The 27,715-nt window shown below is 39.1% G+C and overlaps 1 protein-coding gene across 4 annotated transcripts in view; it reads right to left on the bottom strand.

The window, feature by feature from the left end:
• Window positions 1–27,715, bottom strand: part of rexo1 (REX1, RNA exonuclease 1 homolog) — an 82,237-nt gene that overhangs the window by 21,394 nt on the left and 33,128 nt on the right. For all 4 annotated transcript variants that reach the window (XR_015751832.1, XM_087976038.1, XM_087976039.1 and 1 more), the window contains 7 exons: window positions 20,753–20,848; window positions 18,736–18,940; window positions 16,970–17,133; window positions 14,842–14,976; window positions 13,841–13,964; window positions 12,954–13,079; window positions 9,342–9,482 (listed from right to left, as the gene is read on the bottom strand). Coding sequence is in view for 3 of the 4 variants with exons in the window: in XM_087976038.1 (XP_087832164.1) it covers window positions 9,342–9,482; window positions 12,954–13,079; window positions 13,841–13,964; window positions 14,842–14,976; window positions 16,970–17,133; window positions 18,736–18,940; window positions 20,753–20,848 (991 nt within the window). In the remaining variant the exon portion in view is untranslated. The remainder of the gene's footprint in view (window positions 1–9,341; window positions 9,483–12,953; window positions 13,080–13,840; window positions 13,965–14,841; window positions 14,977–16,969; window positions 17,134–18,735; window positions 18,941–20,752; window positions 20,849–27,715) is intronic.

The following is a 27,715-nucleotide window of genomic DNA, read 5'->3' as shown; positions in this document are numbered from 1 at the left end:
AGAGTTTCTACATTTGTCACCAATTTACTCCCTCATTATTAGCTGTTTAATTATCAGTTGCATGTTTTCTAAAAAAAACCCAAACCTTTGGCTTACCACTAGTTTTCATCATAGAGTCATAGAGATGTACAGCATGGAAACAGACCCTTCGGACCAACCCGTCCAGGCTGACCAGATATCCCAACCCAATCTAGTCCCACCTGCCAGCACCCGGCCCATATCCCTTCAAACCCTTCCTATTCATATACCCATCCAAATGCCTCTTAAATGTTGCAATTGTACCAGCATCCACCACATCCTCTGGCAGCTCATTCCACTTTGCATTCCTTAGTTTTTGATTGGATACTCTCCTTAAACAATGAAGCTTTTGGCCCGAAACATTCACTTTCCTACTCCTCAGATGCTATCTGACCTGCTGTGCTTTTCCAGCTTCATATCTACTGACTCTGTCAACCATGGGTGGTTCATTCTTCTCATACAGTCCTTCGCTTTGACTGGACTAAATCTTTGCTGAGTATCATGAAATATCTGTTTAAATGTTTGTCATGCTCAGCTACTGACCCTCCCCTTAGTTTATTTTCCTAGCCCAATTCAGAAAAGTCTTTCATACTGCTGTGATTGCACTTATTTAAGTTAAGGACTCTGGTTTGAGACCCTCAAACAATATTTAAAATGTTGGGATCACTATCCCCGAGAGCATCCTCAGCTATGAGATCACTTATTCACACTGCTATATCTAAGCTAGCCTGTTCCCTGGGTAGTTTTGCAATATACTGCTTCGAGATGCAATCCTTGATACACATGCTCTTGGAAGGACATCATGAAGTTGGCAAGAGTGCAGAAAACATTTACAGGGACATTACTGGAATTGGAAGGTTTGAGTTATAAGGAGGCTGGATAGGGTGGGACATTTTTCCCCTGGAGCATAGGAAGTGGAGGGATGACCTTATAGAGTTTTATAGAATGATGAGGTAAGTTGTTACAAAAGGTCTTTTGCCTAGAGTAGGGGAATTCAAAACTAAAGGGCATAGTTTTAAGGTGAGAAAGGAAAGATTTAAAAGGAACCTTGCAGCAACCTTTTCCATACAGAGGGTGATACATACATGGCATGAACTATCAGAGGAAATGGTAGGCGCAGGTACAGCTACAACATTTAAGAGACATTTGGACAAGTACATGAATATGAAAGGTTTAGAGGGATATGCGCCAGAAGCAGACAAATAGGATGAGTTTAGTTTGGGAGACCTGATTGGCATGGATGAGTTGGACCAAAAAGTCTGTTTCTGTGCTGTGTGTCTCTACGATGCCCAATTGTGTGATTTCCTTCCAAACAGCTGACATTAATTTAGTAATTAGCTATAAAATGCAGCCATCCAACTAATGTAACTAATTTAATTGAACACAGCATTTGCATGACCAAAAAGCTGTGTTGTGGTTAAAAACATTACACCCTGTTCCTTGGGTGCATTAAGTATGAAGCAGTAATAAACAAATTTTTCAAATGTTTCATAGTACTGTCAATAACTTACTCAACCAGCAAAACTATGACAAAAGGGGCTGTTATTTTTTAAAGGAATATAGATGAAATTGATACCTGCTGGTTATAAATGGCATTCTACAAGTATGATGTACCTTAAATAATTCAAAAATAACAAAGGAGCCTGGAATTTATATTGCTCAAATAACTGGATAAGACTCATTTCCAAGAAAGAAACAACATTCAATATCAAGGTTTGGATTATACTTCTAGTCCAAAAGAATTATGTATAAAAAGAATTCAAAGCACTTTTTGGTATTTATTAAAAAGCTGCATGCAATTGCTATTTACAGAACCTTACTACCACACTTGCTATTTTTCTCTTCTAAAAATCCCATGTTCACAAAAACAGCTGTGGAAATGTGCAGGTTGTAATCACATTGTCCCACTATTGGTGGCACTGCAGCACCACACCAGTATCTGCACTGCAGAAAATTTCCATGAGTGACACTCACTCTGTTTCTATGCTTTCCAAACTGCCATACATTATTAAATCAATATAAGAAACCAATGTGTTATGTAAAAATAAAGATTGACTTAATACACAACCAGGAATTAATTATATAAATACACCATTGCATTAAATGGCAAGCCTAGTTTTAAGTTATTCCTGAGCGAATGCTTGTTTAGACAAGTGGTAGACATCATTCAGATGCTTCAAACTGACAATTGCACACTGTAATGTTAAGCCCAAAAGGTTTACTGAATCTGAGATCATGAATCATGCCCAAGTATTCGTTTAAACAGCTTAGCTAGTTCAGATAACGGATTAAGCCATTCTCAGCTGCACTAGCAGGAAAACGGTGACAAATTTTCCTACCGTGGACAAAACCATCAGGGGAATTTCATCTCCTGATCACTATCCCACAACTCAGAGGAGTACATTGATGAATTTTCAGAACAGGGTGAAAGTTAATAACAGTTTGCATGGATATGCTATTTTAAAGTAATGAAAAATCCAAATGAACTTCACGAGAGCGTTATAAATAAAAATATGACACTAAGTCACATTAGACCAGATGTTGAAAAGCTTGGCGAAGAAAGGAGGAACATAGGGGCAGGAGTAGATGATTAAGCCCATCAAGCTTCCTCCATCATTCAATAAGATCACGGCTGATCTGGATGTGGTCTCAGCTTCACTTTCTCATCTGCCCCCAAAAAACCCTACATGCCCTCGCCTTTGTAAAGTCTGTTTAGCTCAGCCTTGAATGAATTACATGAGACAGACTCCACTGCTCCTTGGTGGAAAAAGTTCCATATACTAGCCATTCAAAACGAAATCCTCAACCTCATCTTAATTTTAATCTTAAACTGTGTCCCATAATTTTGGTCTCCCTCACAAGATGAAACATTCAGGTAACTAATTACCTTATATGTTTCAATAAGATTACCTCTGATTCTTCTATATTCCAATGAATATAGACCCATGTTGTTCAACAAATTTTCAAAAGGTAAGGCCTTCACTTGAGAAAGGAATCAAGTGAACAGTCTCTGAAATGCTTCCAACACTATGAAATCTTTTTCAATTAAGGGGACAAAAAATGTAAAGAGTTCCAAATGTAGTCTTACTAAGACCCCCACTCAACTGCAATAAGTTTCCCTATTTTACTATTTCATTCTCCTTGCAATGAATACCAACATTGCCAGTGTCTTCCTAACCACTTGCTGCACCTGCATACTAACTTTGTAAGTCAAGTACCAACTACCTAAATCCCAACATACCACCAAGTTCAAGGGCAATTTCACATTTTCCCACATTATACTCCATCTGCAGATTTCTGTCGACTCATTTACTCTGTCTATATACTTTTGCAAACTGTCTTTCTTGACAACTTACTTTCTTACTCAGTTTAGTGGCGTTGACAAATTTAGCTACTGTACATTCAGCCCTTTCAAAGTCATTGACATCTAAATAATTGAGGTGCCAACGCCATTCCACTAGCTTCAGCTTTACAACTTGGAAAAGATCCATTTATATCCCTACTTTCTGCTAGCTAACCTTTAATCCTTTATCCATGTTAATCATGACATCTTTTGCTTTTTCTTGTGTAGCAACTCTTTTGGTATGGCTGCTTACCTAGTGTTTTTTGGAAAATCGGTATATCACATCTATAGATTCCTTTAATCTACCTTGCTAGTTTTGTTCTCAAAATAACAGATTTAAACACAATTTCCTTTCTGGAAACCACATTGACACTGCCTGATCATATGATGGATCCTAGCAATCTCCCTATGACAAATGTTGGCTTGTTGATTTATAGTTTCCTGCTTTCACGAATAAAGGCCTTACATTGACCATTTTTCAATTTACTGGAACCCTTCCAGAGTCTAAGGAAGTTTGCACCTACCAATGCATCTACTATTCCTGCAGTCGCTTCTTTTATGACTCCAACTTGCAGGCCACCTGATCCTGGGATGTGACAGCCTTTAAGGTCAAATAGCTTTCCCAGCATCCTTTCCTTGGGGATGGTGATTGCTATAATGTTCCTCATGCCATGTTCACCTCTTGACCTTTAAGGGTCTTTGTGAAGTCTTTTATAGCAAAGTCACCAAATAATTGTTCAATGTTACAACTGTTTTCTTGTTTTTCATTATCAATTCCCCAGAATCATCCTCTACAAGACCAACAACTAGGTTTAGTTAATCTTCTGCCATTCAAATACTTGCACAAACTCTTCCCATCTGTTTCATTATACTAGCTGGATTTTTCAAACTCACTTTGAATTTTCTAATAATTATTTAGTCAGTCGTTGCTGGATCTGAAAATCAAAACAATCTTCTCACCCGTCACTAATCTTTGCTAACTTGTAGAAACTTTCCTTCAATTTGATACTATCCTCAACATTCTTATTCAGTTATGGATAATACATCCTTTTCAAAGAGTCTTTCTTTCTCATCAAGATAAAACAAGAGTTATTTAGTATCTCCTCAAGTCTGCCATTCCATCACTACTGTCATATCTTTTAGTTCAGTTTCCCAGCTCAATTTCAGCTAACTCTGCCTTCAAATCTTGATTCAGATTTAAAACTTTATTCTTAGACCATGCTTAAGTGGGATAGAGAATCCAAGGAGTATACAGAATGAATTCCAGAACTTAGGGCCTATGCAGCTGAAGGCACAGTCAATAATGAAGCAATTATACTTCGAAATGCTCAAGGGACAGGAATTAGATGAGTACAAATTTCTCAGAGGACTGCTGAGCTACAGGCAATTACAGAGATGGGGAGGTGAGGCCAAGGAGGGATTTGAAAATAGGAGTGAGAATTACCTTAAATTCAAATTAAATAATTTTCAATTCAGTCAATTTCTCATCCATTTGTACACATGACCTTGAAACCACTGCTCTAATTCTTCAGCTGCAGCTATTTTTTAAAAACTGAGAAATACGATCAAGCTAGTTTAAGTAACCTTGAGGCCTTTTTCTCTTTGGTCCAATCAGTAATCAAGTTTGTCTGAATATACTCTGTTCTATAGCCATTCTAATCTGCAAACACCTGATCTTGTCTGAGCTCAAAAGCTAAGCAGACTCAGCTGTGTTAGCACTTAGAGGGAGACTACCTAGGAACACAAGGAGTAATGTACCACTGGAGATAGCAAGTAGTTTAAGGAAACGGATTAATCCATTGTGTCAATGCACGCAACAGTTGTACTAATCTGAAATCTCAATTTCTGAAGCACAGAAGACTCTGGGCTGATTAGTGTTTGGATGGAAGGCCACCTAGAAACATCAGGTGCAGTAGGCTGTTAAGACAACATCTTGTGCAGTAGTGGTTATATCCCTACTTCTGTACAGAAGATTTGGGTTCAAGTTCCACCTGCCATGGAGGTGTGTGTGTCGTACATATTCAAACAGGCTGATTAAAAAACGTTTACATTGCAAATTAATGGAAGATTGTGCTTGGGTTTATGCAAATGACTTTGTACAGCAAATGTGCATACAGTTTCACCTTGGCAAAACTGGTGCATTGCCCAGTAGACTTTCCAGACGGTGTCCCCTAATAGAAACTTCAGGTCTCGCTGCCTAGACTAGGTATGTCCAAACAATGGGCTCATTAACCAGTAGTCCTGTCCATCTAACTCAAAGCCCACACAACTCAGTTGCACTTAAACACTCAATTGTTGGGTTTGCTCAGTTAGACTTTCTGGACTTGGAATTTTGTAAAAGGTTTTGGGTCATAGGGGAAAGATTTAAAAAGGACCTAAGGGGCACCTTTTTCACACAGAGGGTCATTAATTATGGAATGAGCTACCAGAGGAATTGGTGGAAGCTGGTACAATTACAATATTTAAAAAGGCATCTGGATGGGTATATGAATAGGAAAGGTTTAGAGCAATATGTGCCAAGTGCTGGCAAATGAGACTAGATTAGTTTAAGATATCTGGTCGGCATGGACAAGTTGGACTGAAGAGTCTATTTCCGTGCTGTACATTTCTATCACTCTATGGCTGTCTCAGCGTAACGTTTCATAGATAAATAAATTTTAGCGCTTAAAGATCTGTTTATATCAGCAGATTAAGACATATGTAAACTGAAACCAATGTAAATTCCACAAATAGCCTAAGAATCTTCAAGCAATTAGTAAAAGAGAAAAGCTACATCCAGACTCACACGCAAAGAACTTGAGCTTAACCTTGATTGTTTTTAAACAAAAAACTATTACTTAATGTCAATGACATTCTGTCAGTTTGACAAGTTTGGAATGCTTGATTCTTTAAAGCTAAGTTGGCATCATCAAAGGGCACGGAGGAGCAGGAAATTAGCAAAAATACAAACCAGTCTATGACATTCAACAAGAAACAATTATTATTTTGGATAACTAAAAAGAAACTATCAACTTCAATTGGTTAAATGCTACAGGAAGGATAGAAAGGGAGGCAGGAGAGGAGGGGGACTGGCATTTTTGATAAGGGATAGCTTTACAGCTGTGCTGAGGGAGGATATTCCCAGAAATATATCCAGGGAAGTTATTTGGGTGGAACTGAGAACTGAGAAATAAGAAAGGGATGATCACCTTATTAGGATTGTATTATAGACCTCCTAATAGTCAGAGGGAAATTGAGAAACAAAGTTGTAAGGAGATCTCAGCTATCTGTAAGAATTATAGGGTAGTTATGGTAGGGGATTTTAACTTTCCAAACATCGACTGGGACTGCCATGGTGTTAAGGGTTTAGATGGAGAGGAATTTCTTAAAAGTGTGCACAAAACAATTTTCTGATTCAGTATGTGAATGTACCTACGAGAGAAGTGCAAAACTTGACCTACTCTTGGGAAATAAGGCAGGGTAGGTGACTGAGGTGTCAGTGGGGGAGCACTTTGGGGCCAGCGACCATAATTCTATTAGTTTTAAAATAGTGATGGAAAAGGATAGACCAGATCCAAAAGTTGAAGTTCTAAATTGGAGAAAGGCCAATTTTGATGGTATTAGGCAAGAACTTTCGAAAGCTTGATTGGAGGTAGATGTTCGCAGGTAAAGGGATGGCTGGAAAATGGGAAGCCTTCAGAAATGAGATAACAAGAATCCAGAGAAAGTATATTCCTGTCAGGGTGAAAGGGAAGGCTGGTAGGTATAGGGAATGCTGGATGACTAAAGAAATTGAGGGTTTGGTTAAGAAAAAGAAGGAAGCATATGTCACGTATAGACAGGATAGATCGAGTGAATCCTTAGAAGAGTATAAAGAAAGCAGGAGTATACTTAAGAGGGAAATCAGGAGGGCAAAACGGGGACATGAGATAGCTTTGGCAAATAGAATTAAGGAGAATCGAAAGGGTTTTTACAAATATATTAAGGACAAAAGGGTAACTAGGGAGAGAATAGGGCCCCTCAAAGATCAGCAAGGCAGCCTTTGTGTGGAGCCACAGAAAATGGGGGAAGATACTAAATGAATATTTTGCATCAGTATTTACTATGGAAGATATAGACTCTAGGGAAATAGATGGTGACATCTTGCAAAATGTCCAGATTACAGAGGAGGAAGTGCTGGATGTCTTGAAACAGTTAAAAGTGGATAAATCCCCAGACCTGATCAGGTGTACCCGAGAACTCTGTGGGAAGCTAGAGAAGTGATTGCTGGAGCTTTTGCTGAGATATTTGTATCATCGATAGTCACAGGTGAGGTGCCGGAAGACTGGAGGTTGGCAAACGTGGTGCCACTGTTTAAGAAGGGCAGTAAAGACAAGCCAGGGAACTATAGACCGGTGAGCCTGACCTCGGTGGTGGGCAAGTTGTTGGAGGGAATCCTGAGGGACAGGATGTACATGTATTTGGAAATGCAAGGACTGATTCGGGATAGTCAACATGGCTTTGTGTGTGGGGAATCATGTCTCACAAACTTGATTGAGTTTTTTGAAGTAACAAAGAAGATTGATGAGGGCAGAGCAATAGATGTGATCTATATGGACTTCAGTAAGGCATTCAACAAGATTCCCCATGGGAGACAGATTAGCAAGGTTACATCTCATGGAATACAGGGAGGTCTAGCCATTTGGATACAGAAATGGCTCAAAGGGAGAAGACAGAGGGTGATGGTGGAGGGTTGTTGTTCAGACTGGAGGCCTGTGACCAGTGGAGTGCCACAAGGATCAGTGCTGGGCCCTCTACTTTTTGTCATTTACATAAATGATTTGGATGCGAGCATTAGAAGTACAGTTAGTAAGTTTGCAGATGACACCAAAATTGGAGATGCAGTGGACAGTGACAAGGGTTACCTCAGATTACAACAGGATCTGGACCAGATGGGCCAATGGGCTGAAAAGTGGCAGATGGAGTTTAATTCAGCTAAATGCGAGGTGCTGCATTTGGGAAATCAAATCTTAGCAGGACTTATACACTTAATGGTAAGGTCCGAGGGAATGTTGCTGAACAAAGAGACCGTGTTCAGTGCGGGTTCATAGCTCCTTGAAAGTGGAGTCGTAGGTAGATAGGATAGTGAAGAACGTGTTTGGTATGCTTTCCTTTATTGGTCAGGGTATTGACTACAGGAGTTGGGAGGTCATGTTGCAGCTGTACAGGACATTGGTTAGGCCACTGTTGGAATATTGCATGCAATTCTGGTCTCCTTCTTATCAGAAAGATGTTGTGAAACTTGAAAGGGTTCAGAAAAGATTTACAAGGATGTTGCCAGAGTTGGAGGATCTGAGCTACAGGGAGAAACTGAACAGGTTGGGACTGTTTTCCCTGGAGCGTCGGAGGCTGAGGGGTGACCTTATAGAGGTTTACAAAATTATGAGGGGCATGGATAGGGTAAATAGAGAAAGTCTTTTCCCTGGGGTGGGGCATAGGTTTAGGGTGAGAGGGGAAAGATATAATAGAGACCTAAGGGGCAACGTTTTCACACAGAGGGTGGTACGTGTATGGAATGAGCTGCCAAAGGAAGTGGTGGAGGCTGGTATATTTGCAACATTTAAGAGGCATTTGGATGGGTATATGAATAGGAAGGGTTTGGAGGGATATGGGCCAGGTGCTGGCAGGTAAGACTAGATCGGGTTGGGATATCTGGTCAGCATGGACGGGTTGGACCGAAGGGTCTGTTCCCATGCTGTACATCTCTATGACTCTATGGTAGGTTCTACAGCAAAAGGTTTAAAAAAATGAAGTTGCAATACGTGCAAGAGATCACATTGTGAATTCAAAAGCCTACGGTTCGAATTTGGCTATCAACAAAAGTGGTTTTATTGATTTGAGAGTTCAGAACTGTTGGTTTAGTTATGAAGAATACTAATTTTCTAAGTAGAAAAATTAAAATGTAGCTCAAGAAATAAATAATATTGGACCCATTCATTGTACTGAAACACATTTTACTTACAGTCAGTGTTATTCTTTCTCTCATCCTGATTATAAAGCACTGCAACACCAGGCTTCTCTGGATGTGGCCTTGGGTAGCAATTTTCTTGCAATTGCGCTTCAGTCAAAACATATTCACTCAGCTTCTTGTACAGCATAGCACCTGTAATTAAATAAACTTGCATCATAATAGGAGCTGCTTTTAGGATCAAAGTTTGAATACAGCCCACACGTGTAATGACGTTAAGTTTCTAGAACTTCAGTGCATAGAAATGCAGGACACAATACAGATTATAATTTGCAAGAAAATTTAGAGTTTCATTCCAAACTGAAATATGAATGCTGTATTTATGCAGTGAGGGGTTTGATTCAAGCACGATGGAGCAAATACAGTAAGAGCTTTATTCTGAATTAGTCAAATCTCAACCTTTACATTTGAATGCCTTGATGCCAAAGTGCATAATGGAAAAACAATGAAGTTGTATTTTTTTCCTTCCACTGAAAAACTTCACTAAGTGCAGACCCGATGCATTTTGGTTTAATACCACCCAATAAACTTTACAAGATTCTGCTGCAGAACAAAATTTTTACTTTGGAGAAGCAAGCCCAATTTATTTTGGGAAATTACAATGACATCTCTTAAAGAATTTCACAATTTTGGCTAAGGTTTTACATACAGCTTAATGGTACAAAATGAACACATGGGAAGTCCTGGAACTTTACCAGATGAAATATCCTTAAGTAGGAAGGGAGATAATTTCAGTTTTTGTTTGCAATTATATTTTGCTTTAGGTAGTAGTAAATTTATCATTACAGTCTACTATAACATTTTGAGTTCTTCTTCATACTTCCCTTTATTATTCTTGTTGTTGATATTTAAATTTGATCACACAAAATGGCCAAGATGACCATTCTTGTAAGGGCTTCAAACATCTATCAATGTTGATCAAATGTACATTAAAGAACCAAAAGCAGGTGCAATGATACCTGAAATATGCTATTGCCCTCTTCTAGCTATAGACAATTACACATCAATATTATAGGAAAACCCAAACTATAGCCTTTTTGCTCTTATGGATTCTGTTTTTTCTTAGATTTTTCATCATTTGCAAATTTCGTTTATACATTTTCTTTGGAACTTGGCCAGATCAGTCAATAACACTATGACGAAACCTCCAATCTTGGTGACAACCATAAAAATCTCTTCACCATACTGATTAATCAATATTCTTCTGTGCTGAAAATCATCTAGAAACACTACCAAGGGTTGCAAGGGCACAAGAACAACAACAATTTATTATCATAATTCAATCTTGGATAATGATGAAAAATCTACACTGTCCCCTCCAAGGTCAAACCTTAAGTGGCCAATACTGAAGTGTGCCTTTTAACTCGCTCATAGGATGTAGGTGTTGCTGGCGTTTTATTACCTATGAGGAGAAAGTGAGGGCTGCAGATGCTGGAGATCAGAGCTGAAAATGTGTTGCTGGAAAAGCGCAGCAGGTCAGGAAGCATCCAAGGAACAGGAGAATCAACGTTTCGGGCACAAGCCCTTCTTCAGGAATTCCTGAAGGAGGGCTTGGGCCTGAAACGTCGATTCTCCTGTTCCTTGGATGCTGCCTGACCTGCTGCGCTTTTCCAGCAACAGATTTTCAGTTTTATTGCCTATCTCTAGCTACCTTCAAGAAGATGGTGGTGAGCTACCTTCTTGAACCACTGCAATCAATTTGGTGTAGGTAGACCCCACAATGCTCTCACAGAGCAACAGTGAAGGAATGGTGATATATGTCCAAGGAAGGATGGTGAGAGCCTTGAAGGGAAACTTGAGAGTGGTGGTGCTCCCATGCATTGGCCAGCTGATGGTAATGGTTGTGGATTTGGAAAATGTTGCATGAGTCTTGGTGAATTTCTGCAGTAGTGTATTTGTAGGTAGTACACACTGCTGCTACTGAGTGTAAGTTGTGAAAGGAGCAAATGTGAGAATGTGGTACTAATAAACTGGGTTGCTTTGTCCTAGTGTTATTGAGAACTGCAGACATCCAGCCAAGTGTAAGTATTCCATTACACAAATGTCCTACAGATAGCTTTGAGGAGTCGGGGGTGAGCTACTCGCTGCAAGATTGCTAGCCTCTGACCTGCTCTTCAGGGTGGCATCTGCCCAACATTCTGTATAACGAAGAATAAATTCCTTACTCATGGATTTTGTAAGGTGATAATCCAAGCTAAATTCCTCATTCACTAACTTTAATTCAGGCTCAGATTTAAGAAACTTTGGAGGAAGACATGCCTGCTGACTGGCTAATTCAATGTTGGCAAGGGTCTGGTCAGTGCAAGACCTCTCCCCCTGCACATTTTTCCCATAAAATAAATGGCACATTTTGACTGTTGACACAGCAAAGTGCCTAAAGAAAAGCTTCCTCTTCATTTTGAACAAAGAAGGAGTGCCATTTGGAAACATGATGCATTACTTGCAATTCATTCAGATCTTTGCTGTCATTGAGAACCACCGATATCTTTCATTCCTTCTCAGTGCATACCCAAAAGTTTTGGATTTAAAATGTTGCCACCTATCAAAGGTGTAGCTAGAACAGATAACTCTACCTGTATTGTGGCTAACTGTTCTACTCTTTTTTTCCTGAAAGAGAGAAGTTTTTCAGTTTACCCCTGAGAATTTTCCATCAATTGATTCTGTAAAAGTCACGTGGATAGAATCAGTCCAAAATTTGATTTCCTTGAGGGAAGAAAGATCCTAGCAACATTCACAGTTAGGATCACACTTGAACAGGACACAGCATGAATACAAGCTGGCATTTATTCCATAAAACATCAATCAATCAGTTCAGTGAAGAGGATATAAATGAAAGAAGAAAAACAGAAGTATTCAGGACAGAAGTTATAGTTATTTTGATGTAAACATTTGGAAATGAAAAACTAGAAGTGAAATTAAATAAATATTTTCAAGTACCTAATTGTGTTGCAACCAAGCATAATTTATGATTACGACTCATATATCAGAAATGATCTTATCTCAGTTCATTTCCTGACTCCAAAATCTTTTAATTTCCTTTCACTGCATAGCAACCAGGTTGCAAAACAACCATTAAATAACTGGATATTTTTATTTTATGACAACCAAAATGTGGACTCAACTTACAAATTCAGGATCCATGAGAAATTGAAGCATGATAATTACATCAGTTAGCAAGATCGTAATCAAAATCCAAGATTTGAAGATTAATTGATTTGCAGCAACATTCAATTGCAGTTTATGACTGAACACAATCTAGATGACAGCCTTTGCGTTTCACTCCTAGATGTCCTTAACAATCTTTACATTTTGAAGTAAAACGCAGCATGTCCCTGGGAGAGATAGGTGCCTGCTGTTAATCTTTTACCAATGCTACTTCGACACTGGCCAGATTTAGCTTACCTATCAATTTCTTCTCTTGTCTCATTTCAGTACCAGCCATGGCAAAACGTAGCAATACATTCTACTGAGATCCAGAGCACAACAATTTGCAAGTTCCAATCCACTATATTACCACATCACTTGCAGATTCCAACTTAGATGAAAGATCTCAAACATCAGTATGAACCTGGGAGGTACCAAATAGTTTAAGAAAGCTTCACCCACCTGTCAGTTCAATATCCTGTTGTTTCCCAGATCTATTGAGAGTGAAACTTGTCTTCGTGGCTAACTTCCCCCCAAGCAATGCTTCATGCGACTGGACTTTCTTATTTGTCCTTACAGCTACAGTGTCTGAATGAATATACAGTCAAAAATGAAAACAGAATTAAACAGAGTACTTTCAGAGCACTCAATCTTGTAATGAGTGACATCCAAGTGAAAACACACTGCACCTAGGAACCTTAATATACAATTATGAAATGTCTTTCAGATTTTCTTTCTACTCATTTTCTCGAATTGTAACTGTAACATGAAGCAATGTCTGGATCAACAAGGGGCAAATTGCTCTGAATGACATCATTTCGTTACATTTTCAACTCTACTGATGTGCAAAAGCATGCTCTGGAGGAGGATCACTGGGCCTGAAGAATTAACTTTGCTTTCTCTCTACAGATGCTGCCAGACTTGCTGAGTTTCTTCAACAATTTCTGTTTTTGTTTCTATTTATATGCAGTTTCTTAAACCATATGCATTTCACACTTCACCTTTAACGTTGAAACATAAATTATATAAACTTATCGAACAGTATTCTTAAAAATTTCCCTGATGTTTAAGAGGATGAAGGTTCTCACTGTAGACACTCTGATGTAAATAGATACTTGGGCAATTTACTGGATAGAGTGAAGGCAATGTCTTCAAAATGGGAGAGCACAAGTTCAGGAGAAAGTGAGGACTGCAGATGCTGGAGATCAGAGCTGAAAATGTGTTGCTGGAAAAGCGCAGCACGTCAGGCAGCATCCAAGGAACAGGAGAATCGACGTTTCAGGCATGAGCCCTTCTTCAGGAGCACAAGTTAAGATAAACAAATTGATAAGTATCATTTAGAACCATACTCTTTGTAGGTGATGGAATGGCATCACTTTGACTCCTCAACTTCTTCAATGTATTTACAGCGACATTCAAGTATACGGTTCGACTGGTACTTCGGTTATACACAATCTTCTCTTCATTTAAAGCCTGCAACATTGAAATGGAAATATCACAGCTGTTAGGCATACCTTATTAATTACACAACTATAAAAATATATCCACTTCGGAAAACTAAAAGGATTCCATAACCGTACTGCAGCAAGATTAATCCGCATTTACTCAGTTGACATTAATTACAGTAAGCTTGAGGGGTACATTAAATATATAACAAGTTATTTTCAAAATCAGAAGAACAAATTCCTATTAAGCAGCACTTTTACTTTAACAATAAGTCGTACCACAGAACACTTTGCAAAGTATTAAAAATACTGCTCCAAAGAGAAAAAATTTAAAATTCTTTATCTTTAAATTTCTCAACTTCTCCCGTTTCCTTAATTACTTGTCCTTTAAACTGTAACTTTCCACCATCAAACTGGTGACAAAGTCCTTAATCACTTTGTTCTTATTCATTGAAACTTTACCAAATGCTCTGCTTTCCCTACTTTACATTGGTAAAAACCTGTTTAAGCTAATTTTTAAACCATTTTTCCCAATTCTTTTTTATGGGTGAATGGTCTTCCTCCATTGTAAAACCTCTTGGGCCGTGTTACTACTTTAAAAGTTGTTGGGGATAAATACAAATTGTAATGGACCTTTTACATTCATTTTCTCATTTGAGCAAGGCTCATTTTCAACACTTGCAGTTTAAATTTTACGAGACCAAAGAGAAATTAAACAGTATTATAATCAAACACAAATTCAAAGAGCAGTTCCAGATTAAAATTTGCACATTTATGTAAATGCATATGCTCTTTTAAAAAGGTGTTGCTTTTAAACAATTTCATTTAATTATTAGAAGCTTCATTTTGATTGGCATGCATTTGCTCAGTAATGATTTCAACAACAAAGATATGCAATCTTGTACCTTTTCAAAAGCTGTTTCTTCAGATCCACAGAACTTCAAACATTCATCAATGAAAACATTCAAATATCGCTGTCTCACATTTGTTGGAACTTTGGAGCCATATTCTGTTGGAATTGTGGGTCTCTTCAAGCTTGACTTGTTTTTAGGGGTAAAGAATAGTTAAAAAAAAAGTTGGTTTTATTCCATTCCAATGTTCATCTTCATCTGTACAACAGATTTAGACATATGAACTTATCAGATACAACATGATGCAAATACAGGCTACCTTGTGTAAACACTGCATTATAAACCTTACACACATCTCTTAACTCTCCAAGTGCTAACTACATTTATGCCTCAAAAGATGTGACAGCTAATCCTACAAGAATAAATTCTCAATAACTTCCCCTACTTTCAGATATTATTCAATACATCAGCTGTCTAACAATTCAAGGCTACAGTTCAAAGAAAAATAGGTCTGAATATTTAGCTGTTTTACTCTCTCTTTTCATTATGTTTTAATAAAGCTTAAGATTTCAAGTTTCAAGTTCTGTTCTCTTTATTCAAATGATGGTAACAATATCATGAATAAAGCACAGCAAAGTTCAAATTTAAATGGAAAAACTGAATATTCATGCTAGTGGAAGAAAGTGCACACCATCCTATCACAGATGGATGCACCCTATATCATACAAAACAACAACTATATCCTACAAAAACAACAAGTGTGCATGTTTCAACAAGACTGCTGCACAACATTCAGGGTACTGATGACTGCCTAAACTAAAAGCATTGCTATCAACACTTTACATTATTTTTGGAGGTGTTTAGTGTTGTTTCTGCCCAATAATTATGCTGCATGGAATGGAAGCCAGCAACATTATATGTAAGTGAATACTTTGATTGCAAATAAAAATTGCAAGCCATGATCAGTTCTCTTGAAAGTAGAAAAATAGTTATTTCTAAACATCAGATTTCTGATTTATTGTAATCACACTGTTGAGATATTCAAAACAGGACTTTTCCTGACATATCATCTTTAGTTCACAAAATTGAAGAATACCACCCACAGCTAACAGGCATTGAGAATAGGCAAACTTAAAGAGATCAGTTTCAAAAACAGAGGCAGACAGCTGGGGTAGATAGCATAGATAATAAAAACAAAATATTGCACATTTTGGAAATCTGAAATATAAACAAAAAAAATGCTAGCATTTCTGGCAGCATTTGCTTTGGCATCTTTCTTTTGAAACTGATCTTCCCAAAGCATGCCAATTCTCAGGGACTGTTGGCTGAGAATCATTACTTTAGTTTTGTTTTCCAAAGTATATGCAGTTTCTTCCTTGACTATTTGAACAACATGAATGCAGCAGATCAGACAACTGTCCTGTTTCACTCGAGATAATTGATATTTATTTTATTTTTACTTTCTATGGTGCCACTCCATGTAGTAGCAGAAAAGTTCAAATCAAATGGCACATAAAAAACTTCCACTGCACCGTCATAGGCAGTGTTTTGCACTATGAGGAATGAAAACATAAAGCAAAGGAACTTGCAGCAAATGGGGCTCACTGCATGGCATACAGGAGAGGCAGGGCAGAAAGTGGCACAGCACTGTTGGCAATGGAATGAGACCCCAAAGCAGGACTTGAAAAGAAAACAGGAAGCTAATCATCACTGAGAGTCATAACATATAACAGAAGTAGGCCACTCAACCCTTCAAGCGTGTTCCGTCATTAATATGATTATAGCTGATCTGATAATCCTCACTCACCTTTCTTGCCTTTCCCCCCATAACCAGCAATTTACAAGTTGACTAAAAAAATGTCTGCCTGACTCAACCTTAAATATACTTAATAATCAAACCATTGTAGTAAAACATTCCACAGATTCATTACGTTTGGAGAAGAAATTCATCCTCATCTGAGCCTTAACTAGGTGGCCCCTTACTCAAATTATGGTCTCTGGTTCTAGACTCTCTCAGAAGGGAAAACACCCTGTTAGCATTTAAGACAGCACCATGATGCAGAGACTAATTTCTGCCACTGAACCTGAATTGGGAATTGCAATGAGAGAAAAAAAAAAACTTACACTACCACTTTGGACCCTCCAACTCTCATTTGCATCTCGGCTGCATGTGAAAGTTTACCTTCAAAGTGGGAGTATGAGCTATCCTTTTCTGAGATGTAGTAGATACAGTTTTTGATGCCATACCAGCAGCGGTTTGACATCTTAAATTGAGGCTGCTGTTTCTTGGACAATTCTGAGACACTACAGTTCTATTTAAAGATTCCATCTTCAATTTTACTGGAGCTAAAATACAAAAGAACAAATTACCAAAAGTTTGACAATTCAACAATGTATTATGTATCCACATTATATTACGTAGGATAACAAAGCTTACAATTATACCTTTAGATTAGATTACATTACAATGTGGAAACAGGCCCTTCGGCCCAACAAGTCCACACCGACCCGCCGAAGCGCAACCCACCCATACCCCTACATTTACCCCTTACCTAACACTACGGGCAATTTAGCATGGCCAATTCACCTGACCCGCACATTTTTGGATTGTGGGAGGAAACCGGAGCACCCGGAGGAAACCCACGCAGACACGCGGAGAACGTGCAAACTCCACACAGTCAGTCGCCTGAGGCGGGAATTGAACCCGGGTCTCTGGTGCTGTGAGGCAGCAGTGCTAACCACTGTGCCACCGTGCCGCCCTAACTACACAATACTTCACAGCATAAAAATATACATAATTTAGTGATATTCACTATGTTTGAAAGAAGAGGAACACTGATACAGCAATCAGTGAAGCCTATTAAAGTCAAAGGTGTGTCCTTTAATTTGTTTTAAATTATTTGATACCAGAGGAAAGAAAAAGGGGCTGATGGTGATCCTAAACTGGTTTTGGCACCACAGAACAGTGGAGAAGATAGGCACCAAAGCTCCTGTTCTCAATAATTTTGTACTACTAATTACCAAAAGTGTGCATTGTATTTGATGTGTTTGCTGCACAAAAGTTCCCATTGGTAAAACAGTCCAGGCTCATAGATAAAGAATGGTTGCTTTGACAAAATACCAGGACTCTAATGACAACCCACAGCAAGGAAAAGATTGCACTATTTGATCCCTCAAGACTTTCTTGCCATTGAATTACCTCATCCGACTTAAACTTTACCTTTCGTTTGACAAATGTATTGAGGGTCACAGACTATGTTGGTCCTATAACTTTCCCTAACAAAAAAAAACTATCAATATGAGTTTTGAAATCGTCACTTCATCAAGTCTGAACATTTTTTTGAAGCAAGAAAAGAAGTTCCAGATTTTTACTACAAATTGGAAGCATTTCCTTAAATTAGTCACTGTGGGCATCAAAAATGATTTGAATATACCAACCACGTAACAGGAAAAAAAACTGCATTTTCAAAACTAACAGTGAATAAATATTAGCTTGTTCTTTTTCAATTAGGAAAGTGCCATCAATGTGACATCTAATTAAAGGACAAGTTTCAGATGTGCTGCAACATGGTATACCCTCCACAAACTTTCCAATTAGTTTGTTTTCTATTCTTCACATAATGTGCGCCTGACTTCAAAAAATTGTCAAGCCAAGAAATCTAATAGAACCTTTCACCTACTGTTTGGCATAACCTTAGTATATATTTGTATTTGTTGCCATTCTTGGCTGGACAGTAAGTAATGGAGAGAAAGCATAGAATACCAATTTGGTCAACAACAAAAGGACATCAATGTCATTAATGCAGGATCAGAGACACAGAAGAGCAAACTGATCACGGACCAGAAGTAAAGGGAGCTCGGTCACAAAACTACTCAAGGGAGTTACAAATAATATTGAAACAAAATAATTGCATGTGCTGCTACACAAAAATAGAAAGGAATGCTTACATTGTTTTGCTGATGGTATAACATCTGCTTTTGGTTTATGTGCAATTCGTCTCTTCTCTCCTCGGCTTCTGAAAGGTGTATTAACTATTTTTTCCACTTCTGCCAGTTGGGCCACTTGCTGCTGTGCCATCAAACTCCGTTGGTAACAAACCTCTTGGGCAGTAAGTCTACGAAAAGGACGGATGATTGGCTTGGCTGGCTCTACCTAAAGAAAAAAATAAGTGTTAGTGATAATGCAACTGCATATGACAATATGTTCTTTTCCCTTCTAAAAGTGAAAAATTGAAATCACATTTTGGATAAAACGTTGAAGCTAAAATTGAAGTTGGAGTGCAAAACTTGATGCAAATCTGTCAAACTCCATTGGTGCTAATACAATAACTTTTCTAATCCGCTGTGGTAATATACATTGTATTTGCAACAGACTGATCAGACTAGTATGTCCATTGTAGTGTTTATGCTTCACACAAGCTTCTTAAAATGCACTAAATGTAACCCCAATTACATATGCTAATATACCTTCCTCCAAAATTGTGAAACAGAATTCAAAAGTAGTAATCACTAATTTCCACAGTAGAAATATTGCTACCTGGTCCAGTCTGCGGATGTCTAAAATCCTTCTTGAATCTTAATGCTTTCTCAAGTTGCTAAACATGCCACCAGCTATACCGAGGAAATAGAGAGTTGCATAACAATCAATTGACAATAAATGCAGCAAACACCAAATCTAAATCCAGCTAGGAGTAATACAATTTGCATCCAATTGCTGAGGGTGAGCCCAATAACAAAAATTAAACCAATTCCAGTTGACTTGGGCCTCCAAAACTAGACCAACACATTAACCAACACAACCCTCAAACACATTAAGCTCATTGAAACTTCTGAAGTTGAAGTTTAAGGATGTTCCTTTGAGAGTTATCACCTGGAATACTAGGTGCCAAAAATAAACTGTTCCACGTATAATGTTTGAGTAGTATCACATTAAACATGTTAGAGGTTAACTTGTGCTTTTTCAAAAATCTAAACCTTAAGTTTAAAAGAGGATAAAATTGCCAAATGTTCTAATGGTTTTGTTTTAATATATGGCTGTCCCATACATTAATCTTGTTGAATTATATATTTATTTACAGGACTCATGCTGTTTGCAGTGGCACAGATAAATTGACAATTTCAGAAATTTAACTTTAGATAATGCTTTGTTGTCACAATAAACCATGGGTAGGCTTAGTGCTCAAATTTGATTCTCAAGTAAGTTATTTAATGCATGCACAAATTTTGCTAAATTCATTTTTGCGACATTTTCTTTCCCTCTTCAATATTCTTTCCTTGTCAATTTCCTGAAGGTGGTTACTTGTAGTGGGATAAGCTACCATGGAAGTGGAAACTTTGAAATATCACAATTGAAGGCTATCAGCACAAATTCAACCCTTTCTGTCTTACTAACCTCATTCACGAACTTCCAATCAGTGGTCGATTTTCCTTAACATAGCCAGGGATCAGAGGCAACTGCAAGGTTTTGATCACTACTAATGAAGGATCCGAAAACTCTACACAATGCAACAGCTGAATCAGGTATCCTTCTGATTTAAGTCGATCAGTAGCAGTCTACATTTTCTTTAAGCTAGTGAGGACAGCTCAAAATTGCATTAAGTCCACAAACAATGTAATGATGAGTTTCCTGTTTCTCACTCCGTAGATGCTTCCAGCTCTGCTGAGTTTCTCCAGCACCTTCCACTTATATCTGGCATTCGCAGTACTCTGCGTTAACAGTCAACTAATTTAGAAACATTCATAACTGCTGCATGATGTAATTAATAACTTTCCTAAAGAAGTAATGCTTCTCAGCAAAACATTCTGTAATGCATAGATATGTAAGAAGCAAATATCATCACTATTACAGATTTTGGCAGTGTATTCTTTAATGCTAGTTGAAACAGCAAATCTACTACAAGGTGAATGGTCACATCAAGTCAGCTGAATTGAGAGATACGATGGCACACTTTGAGGTTCCACTTACATTTTCTTGCTTTGAAATGTGTGAAATTCTTCTTTTCTGCCCTGGAAAAAGTGTGGTTAGGCTCGATTCTTTATCTTCAGTACTTTCGACAGACACCTTTGATAATGAAAGAAAAAATGCTTAGTACAAATTTAAAAGTTGTGAAAGTACTGCCCTTCTACACTTCACAAAACACTTCTACAATATTGAGTAATGGTCACCAAGAAACCAACAATGATGGTTGTAAAAATCCATTTGGTTCATTGATGTCCTTTAGAGAAGGAAATCTGCCAAAACAGTTAATTGGTTCAAAGGAATTCATACATTTACCTTTGTCACTGGGAGCAAAAAGTGTCATGGAGACTGCCAAGCTCTGCTGAATTGCTGTGGCAACACCCTGACCAGTGTATCTGGTCTGAGAACGAAGACTGACTGTTAACTGCTCCTGCTGCATCTCCATAGTAATGACAGCACAAATAAACAGCATGCTCTTATCATGCTGTACAAATTGGCTCCCCTCCCAACCTCAAGTCTATTGCTTGCGCCAGAGTCCTGATAAGTGCAAGATGTTTAACTTTTTGTCTCCTTTAAGCAAAGTTAAAGTTTCAGCCTCAGACAAGTGGTGAGTGCTAAATGATAACATGGAGCAATAAAATGAAGTAGCAACATTTTATTTTGCCTTTACCAGGTATATTACTAACCTTTCTTTCTTTCTCTCTTTTCTTGTGGAACCAACATTTTGCTGAACCACAGCAAAATTTAAAAAAAAACTGTCAGCCATAAATCTCAGCCAGGGTTAGAGGCATAGTTATGTACAGCACAGAAACAGATCCTGCAGTACATCTCGTCCATGCTGACCGGATACATTCGGGACATGTAAGAGACTCTTGGACAGGCACGTGGAAGATAATACAATAAATGCTTTGGAGATTGGTGTGAGCCTTTTTTCCTACTCTAATATCAGGCTAATCTCCATACCATTTATTGTACTGTGCTGCACTGTTATATTCTAAGCTTGTTCCATTTGCCAGCACTTGGGCACATATCCCGCTAAACTGCTCCTATTCACATACCCATCCAGATGCCTTATAACACATAATGGTACCAGCCTCACCACTTCCTCTGGCAGCTCATTCCATACATGCACAACCTTCTGATTGAAAAAGTTGCCCCTTCGGTCCCTTTTAAATTTTTCCTCTCTCATCCTAAACCTATGCCCTCTACTTCTGGACTCACCCACCACAGGGAAAAGACCTTATCTATGCCCTCATGGTTGTATAAACCTGTTTAAGGTCACCCCTCAGCCTCCAATGCTCCAGATAAAACATCCCCAGCCTATTCAGCCTCTTCCTATAGTTGAAACCCTCCAACCCTGGCAACATCCTTGTAAATCTTTTCTGAACCCTTTCATGTTTCACAACATCACTCTGATAGAACGGAGACCAGATCTGCACATAATATTCCAAAAGTGGCCTAACCAATGCCCTGTACAGCTGCAACACAACCTCCCAACTTCAAGACTCAATGCTCTGACCAACAAAGGAAAGCATACCAAACACCTTCTTCACTATCCTATCTACCAGAGACTCCAATTTCAAGGAATTATGAATCTACACTCCAAGGTCTCTTTGTTCAGCACATTCCATAGGACCTTACCATTAAGTGTACAAGTCCTGCCATGATTTGCCATTCCAAAATGGTGCACCTCACATTTATCTAAACTAAATTTCATCTGCCACTCCTTGGCCCATTGGCCCATCTGATCAAAATCCTGTTGTACTCTTCAGTAACCAAAGGTAATCTTATTCACAGTCCACTACACCTCCAATTTTGGTGTCATCTGCAAACTTACTAACTATACCTATGTTCACATCCAAATCATTTATATAAATGACAAAAAGCAGTGGATCATTGATCCTTGTGGCACTCCACTAGTCACAGGCCTCCAGTCTGAAAAACAACCTTCCACCAGCACCTTCTATCTATCATTGAGCCATTTCTGTACCAAAATGGCTATTCTTCCTGTATTCTGATCTAACCTTGCTAACCAGACTACATGGGGACCCTTGTTGAATGCCTTACTGAAGTCCACATATATCATATCCACTATTCTGCCCTCAACAATCTTCTTTGTTGCATTTTTTGAAGAAGTAATCAACTAGAACTGCTCGGGAGGATTTAAACTAGTGCGGAGGGGGGATGCAGGGAGATACTGAAGAAAGAGATCAATCTGAGACTGATACAGTTGAGAAAAGAAGCAAGTCAAACACTCAGGACAGGCAGAAACAAAGCAGAGAACAAGGTAGGACTGCTAAACTAAACTGTATTTATTTGAAAGCAAGAGTCCTAACAGGGAAGGCAGATGAACTCAGGGCAAGGTTAGGAACATGGGACTGGGATATCATTGCAATTACAGAAATGTGGCTCAGGACTGGCAGTTTAATGTTCCAGGATACAAATGCTATAGGAAGGATAGAAAAGAAGGCAAGAAAGGAAGGGAAGTGACATTTTTGATAAGGGTTAGCATTACAGCTGTACTTAGGGAGGATATTCCCAGAAATACCAGGTAGAAACAAGGACTGCAGACATTGGAAACCAGAGTCTAGATTAGAGTGGTCCAACTCGTCAATGCTGAACAGATATTCCAACCCAAGCTAGTCCCACCTGTCAGCACCTGACCCATATCCCTCCAAATCCTTCCTATTCATATGTCCAGATCAGAGTGGTGCTGGAAAAGCACAGCAGGTCAGGCAGGAATTCCTGATGAATGCTTTTGCCCGAAACATCGATTTTCCTGCTCCTCGAATGCTGCCTGACAGGCTGTGTTTTTCCAGCATCACTCTAATCTATTTGCAGAAATACATCCAGGGAAGTTATTTGAGTGGAACTGAGAAATAAAAAAGGGATGATCACCTTATTTGGATCATATTATAGACCCCCTAATAGTCAGAGGGAAATTGAGAAACAAATTTTTAAGGAGATCTCAGTTATCTGTAAGAATAATAAGGTGGCTATGGTAGGGGATTTTAACTTTCCAAACATAGAATGGGACTGTCATAGTGTTAAGGGTTTAGATGGAGAGGAATTTGTTAAGATTGTACAGGAAAATTTTCTGATTCAGTGCGTGGATGTACCTACCATAACCCAACCTACTCTTGGGAAACAAGGCAGGGCAGTTGATGGACGTGTCAGTGGGGGAGCACTTTAGGGCCAGCGACCATAATTCTATTAGTTTCAAAATAGTGATGGAAAAGGATAGACCAGATCTAACAGTTGGAGTTCTAAATTGGAGGAAGGCTAATTTTGACGGTATTAGGCAAGAACTTTCAAAAACTGATTGGGTGCAGATGTTCACAGGTTAAAAGGGATGGCTGGAAATTAGTGGGAAGCCTTCAAAAATTAGATAACCAAGAGTCCAGAGACAGTATATTCCTGTTAGAGTGAAAGGAAAGGCTGGTAAGTGTAGGGAATGGCGGATGGCTAGAGAAATTAAAGGTTTGTTTCAGAAAAAAAAAGAAAGCATATGTCAGGTATAGACAGGAGAAATCAAGTGAAGAGTACAGAGGCAGTAGGATTATACTTAAGGGAGAAATCAGGAGCTGGAAACCAGAGTCTAGATTAGAGTGGTCCAACTCGTCAATGCCGAACAGATATTCCAACCCAAGCTAGTCCCACCTGTCAGCACCTGGCCCATATCCCTCCAAATCCTTCCTATTCATAGATTAGAATGGTGCTGGAAAAGCACAGCAGGTCAGGCAGCATCCGAGGAGCAGGAAAATCGACGTTTCAGGCAAAAGGGGATGTGAGATAGCTTTGGCAAATAGAGTTAAGGAGAATCCAAAGGGTTTTTACAAATACATTAAGGACAAAAGGGTAACTAGGGAGAGAATAGGGCCCCTCAAAGATCAGCAAGGCAGCCGGTGTGTGGAGCTACAGGAGATGGGGAAGATACTAAACAAATATTTTGAATCAGTGTTTACTGTGGACAAGGACATGGAGAATGGAGAAGGATGTGGAATATATAATGTGGGAAAATAGATGGTGACCGGATTTACACGTATTTGGAAAGGCAAGGACTGATTAGGGATAGTCAACATAGCTTTGTGCATGGGAAATCATATTTCTCAAACTTGGAGTTTTTTGAAAAAGTAACAAAGAGGATTGATGAGGGCAGAGCGGTGGACGTGATCAATAAGGACTTCAGTAAAGCATTCGACAAGGTTACCAATGGGAGACTGTTTAGCGAGGTTAGATCTCATGGAATACAGGGAGAACTAGTCATTTGGATATAGAATTGGCTCAAAAGGTAGAGGACAGAGGGTGGTGGTGGAGGGTTGTTTTTCAGACTGGAGGGCTGTGACCAGTGGAGTGTCACAAGGATCAGTGCTGGGTCCACTATTTTGTCATTTATAGAAATGATTTTGATATGAACATAGGAGATACAGTTAGTAAGTTTGTAGATGGCATCAAAATTGGAGGTGCAGTGGATAGCGAAGAAGGATACCTCAGATTACAATGGGATCTTGATCAGATGGGCCAATGGCTGAAAAATGTGTTGCTGGAAAAGCGCAGCAGGTCAGGCAGCATCCAAGGAGCAGGAGAATCGACGTTTCGGGCATAAGCCCTTCTTCAGGAAATATTCCTGAAGAAGGGCTTATGCCCGAAACGTTGATTCTCCTGCTCCTTGGATGCTGCCGGACCTGCTGCGCTTTTCCAGCAACACGTTTTTCAGCTCTGATCCCCATCTGCAGTCCTCACTTTCTCCCAGATGGGCCAATGGGCTGAGGAGAGGCAGATGGAGTTTAATTTAGATAAATGTGAGGTGTTGCATTTTGGCAAAGCAAATCTTAGCAGGACTTATACACTTAATGGTCAGGTCCTAGGGAGTGTTACTGAACAAAGAGACCTTGGAGTGCAGGTTCATAGCTCTTTGAAAGTAGAGTCGCAGGTAGATAGGATCGTGAAGGAGGCGTTTGGCATGCTTTCCTTTATCGGTCAGATTATTGAATACAGAAGTTGGAAGATTATGTTACACCTGTGCAGTAAATTGGTTAAGCTACTGTTGGAATTTTTCATGCAAGTCTGGTCTGCTTCCTATTCAAAGGATGTTGTGAAACATGAAAGGGTGCAGAAAAGATTTACAAGGATGTTGTCAGAGTTGGAGGATTTGAGCTATCGGGAGGGGTTGAATAGGTTGGGGCTATTTTCCCTGGAGTGTTGGTGGCTGAGGGATGACCTTATAGAGGTTTATAAAATCAAGAGAGGCATGGATAGGATAAATAGACAGAGTCTTTTCGCTGGGGTGGGGGGGGGGGGGCTGGAGTCCAGAACTAGAGGGCATAGGTTTAGGGCGAGAGGGGAAAGATATAAGAGAGATTCAAGGGGCAACGTTTTCAAGTAGGTGTTGCATTTATGGAATAAGTGTCCAGAGGAAGTGGTGGACGCTGGTACAATTGCAGCATTTAAAAAAGGTATCTGCATCGGTATATGAATACGAAAGGTTTAGAGGGATATGGGCCAAGTTCTGGCCAATGGGACTAGATTAGGTTGGGATGATATCTGGTCAGCACGGCCGAGTTGGACTGAAGAGTCTGTTGTTTCTATGCTGTATATCTCTTTGACTAAGTTAGTGAGACATGATTTCCCATGCACAAAGCCATGCTGACTATCCTTAATCAGTTTTTGCCTTTCCAAATACATACAAGTCCTGTCCCTCAGGACTCCCTTCAATGATTTGCCTTTCACCAAAGTCAGGCTCACTGGTCTATCGTTCCATGGCTTTTCCTTAACAACTTTCTTAAATAGTGGCACCATGTTAGCCAACCTCCAGTCTTCTGGCACCTCACCTGTGACTATAGATGGTCTAAATGTCTCAGCAAGGGGCCCAGTTATCAGTTCCCTTGCTTCCCACAGTTCCACAGTACACCTGATCAGGTCCTGCGGATTTATCCAACTTTATGCCTTTTAGGTCCCCCAGCACTTCCTGGTCTGTAATAAGTACATTTTCCAAGATGTCATCATCTACTTCCCCACATTCTGTATCTTCCTTGTCCTTCTCCACACTGATTCTGAATGGAAAATGGTAAACTGCATTACATGATAAATATAATGTTATTTTTACAACGCATATTTGTCAAAAATTAAAGCACCAACTGAGTGCTGACAGAACTTATATATCATGACAAAGTTTTATTTTAAGAAAAGCCATACACTACAACAGGTATGAAAACACTCAAGATAGCCTATTACAGGCAGCCATTAATCATCACTCCTGCTTACACTGCAGCTTTAATTCTAGAAAGATGTCCACTATACTATTTAACATTGTTCTATACTACAAACAGAGATATAATAATAGCGGATGAATTATACAAAGTTATTTTCTTCCCTGGGGGAGACCAATCCTTTTGCTTCAGCTTAATTACCAATTATGGTACAGTAGAGTGGAAAGCACAACAAAATTCCTTAGGGGAGGGGTGGGAATAAAAACAAAAATAACTTGCTATTAGCTCCATAATTTTATTGCATCGTCTCAGTTACAGTCCTTAAAGACCCAACTTCAATTTGTGAATAGTTAGAGGGACTCAGAGTAACAATGATCACTAAATATGTCGAGGCAGTGAAATAAAAAACATGAGGATAACTTTGACAATATTGTAACCTACACTTGGTAACCGCCAAGTAACATTTTCACCACACAAACATGGATTGCTCACATGAAGTGCACGAGAACTACCCATTGACATTCAACGACCTTACTATCTCAGCTTCCCACCAACATCATTGAGGGTCTGGTCCATTTCAGTGATCTGGCCACCAGAGTGGGTCAGAGACTTTATATTCTGTTGGTGACTAGCTCACCTCCCAGCTACCTAAAGCCTCTCTTTCTAAGGTGCAAGTCAATTGTTTAATGGAAAGTTGGATGCACTTCTAACACAAGGAGTTCAGTACAATACAGGACAAAGCAGTTTGCTTAAACAGAAC

Source organism: Chiloscyllium plagiosum, unplaced genomic scaffold (assembly GCF_037043375.1).
Source record: "Chiloscyllium plagiosum isolate Xiang-an unplaced genomic scaffold, Cpla_swu_hap1 HiC_scaffold_28, whole genome shotgun sequence".
Taxonomy (NCBI): Eukaryota; Metazoa; Chordata; class Chondrichthyes; order Orectolobiformes; family Hemiscylliidae; genus Chiloscyllium; species Chiloscyllium plagiosum.
Note: the sequence above shows the minus strand (reverse complement) of the source record. Positions and strands in the feature narration are given on the sequence as shown.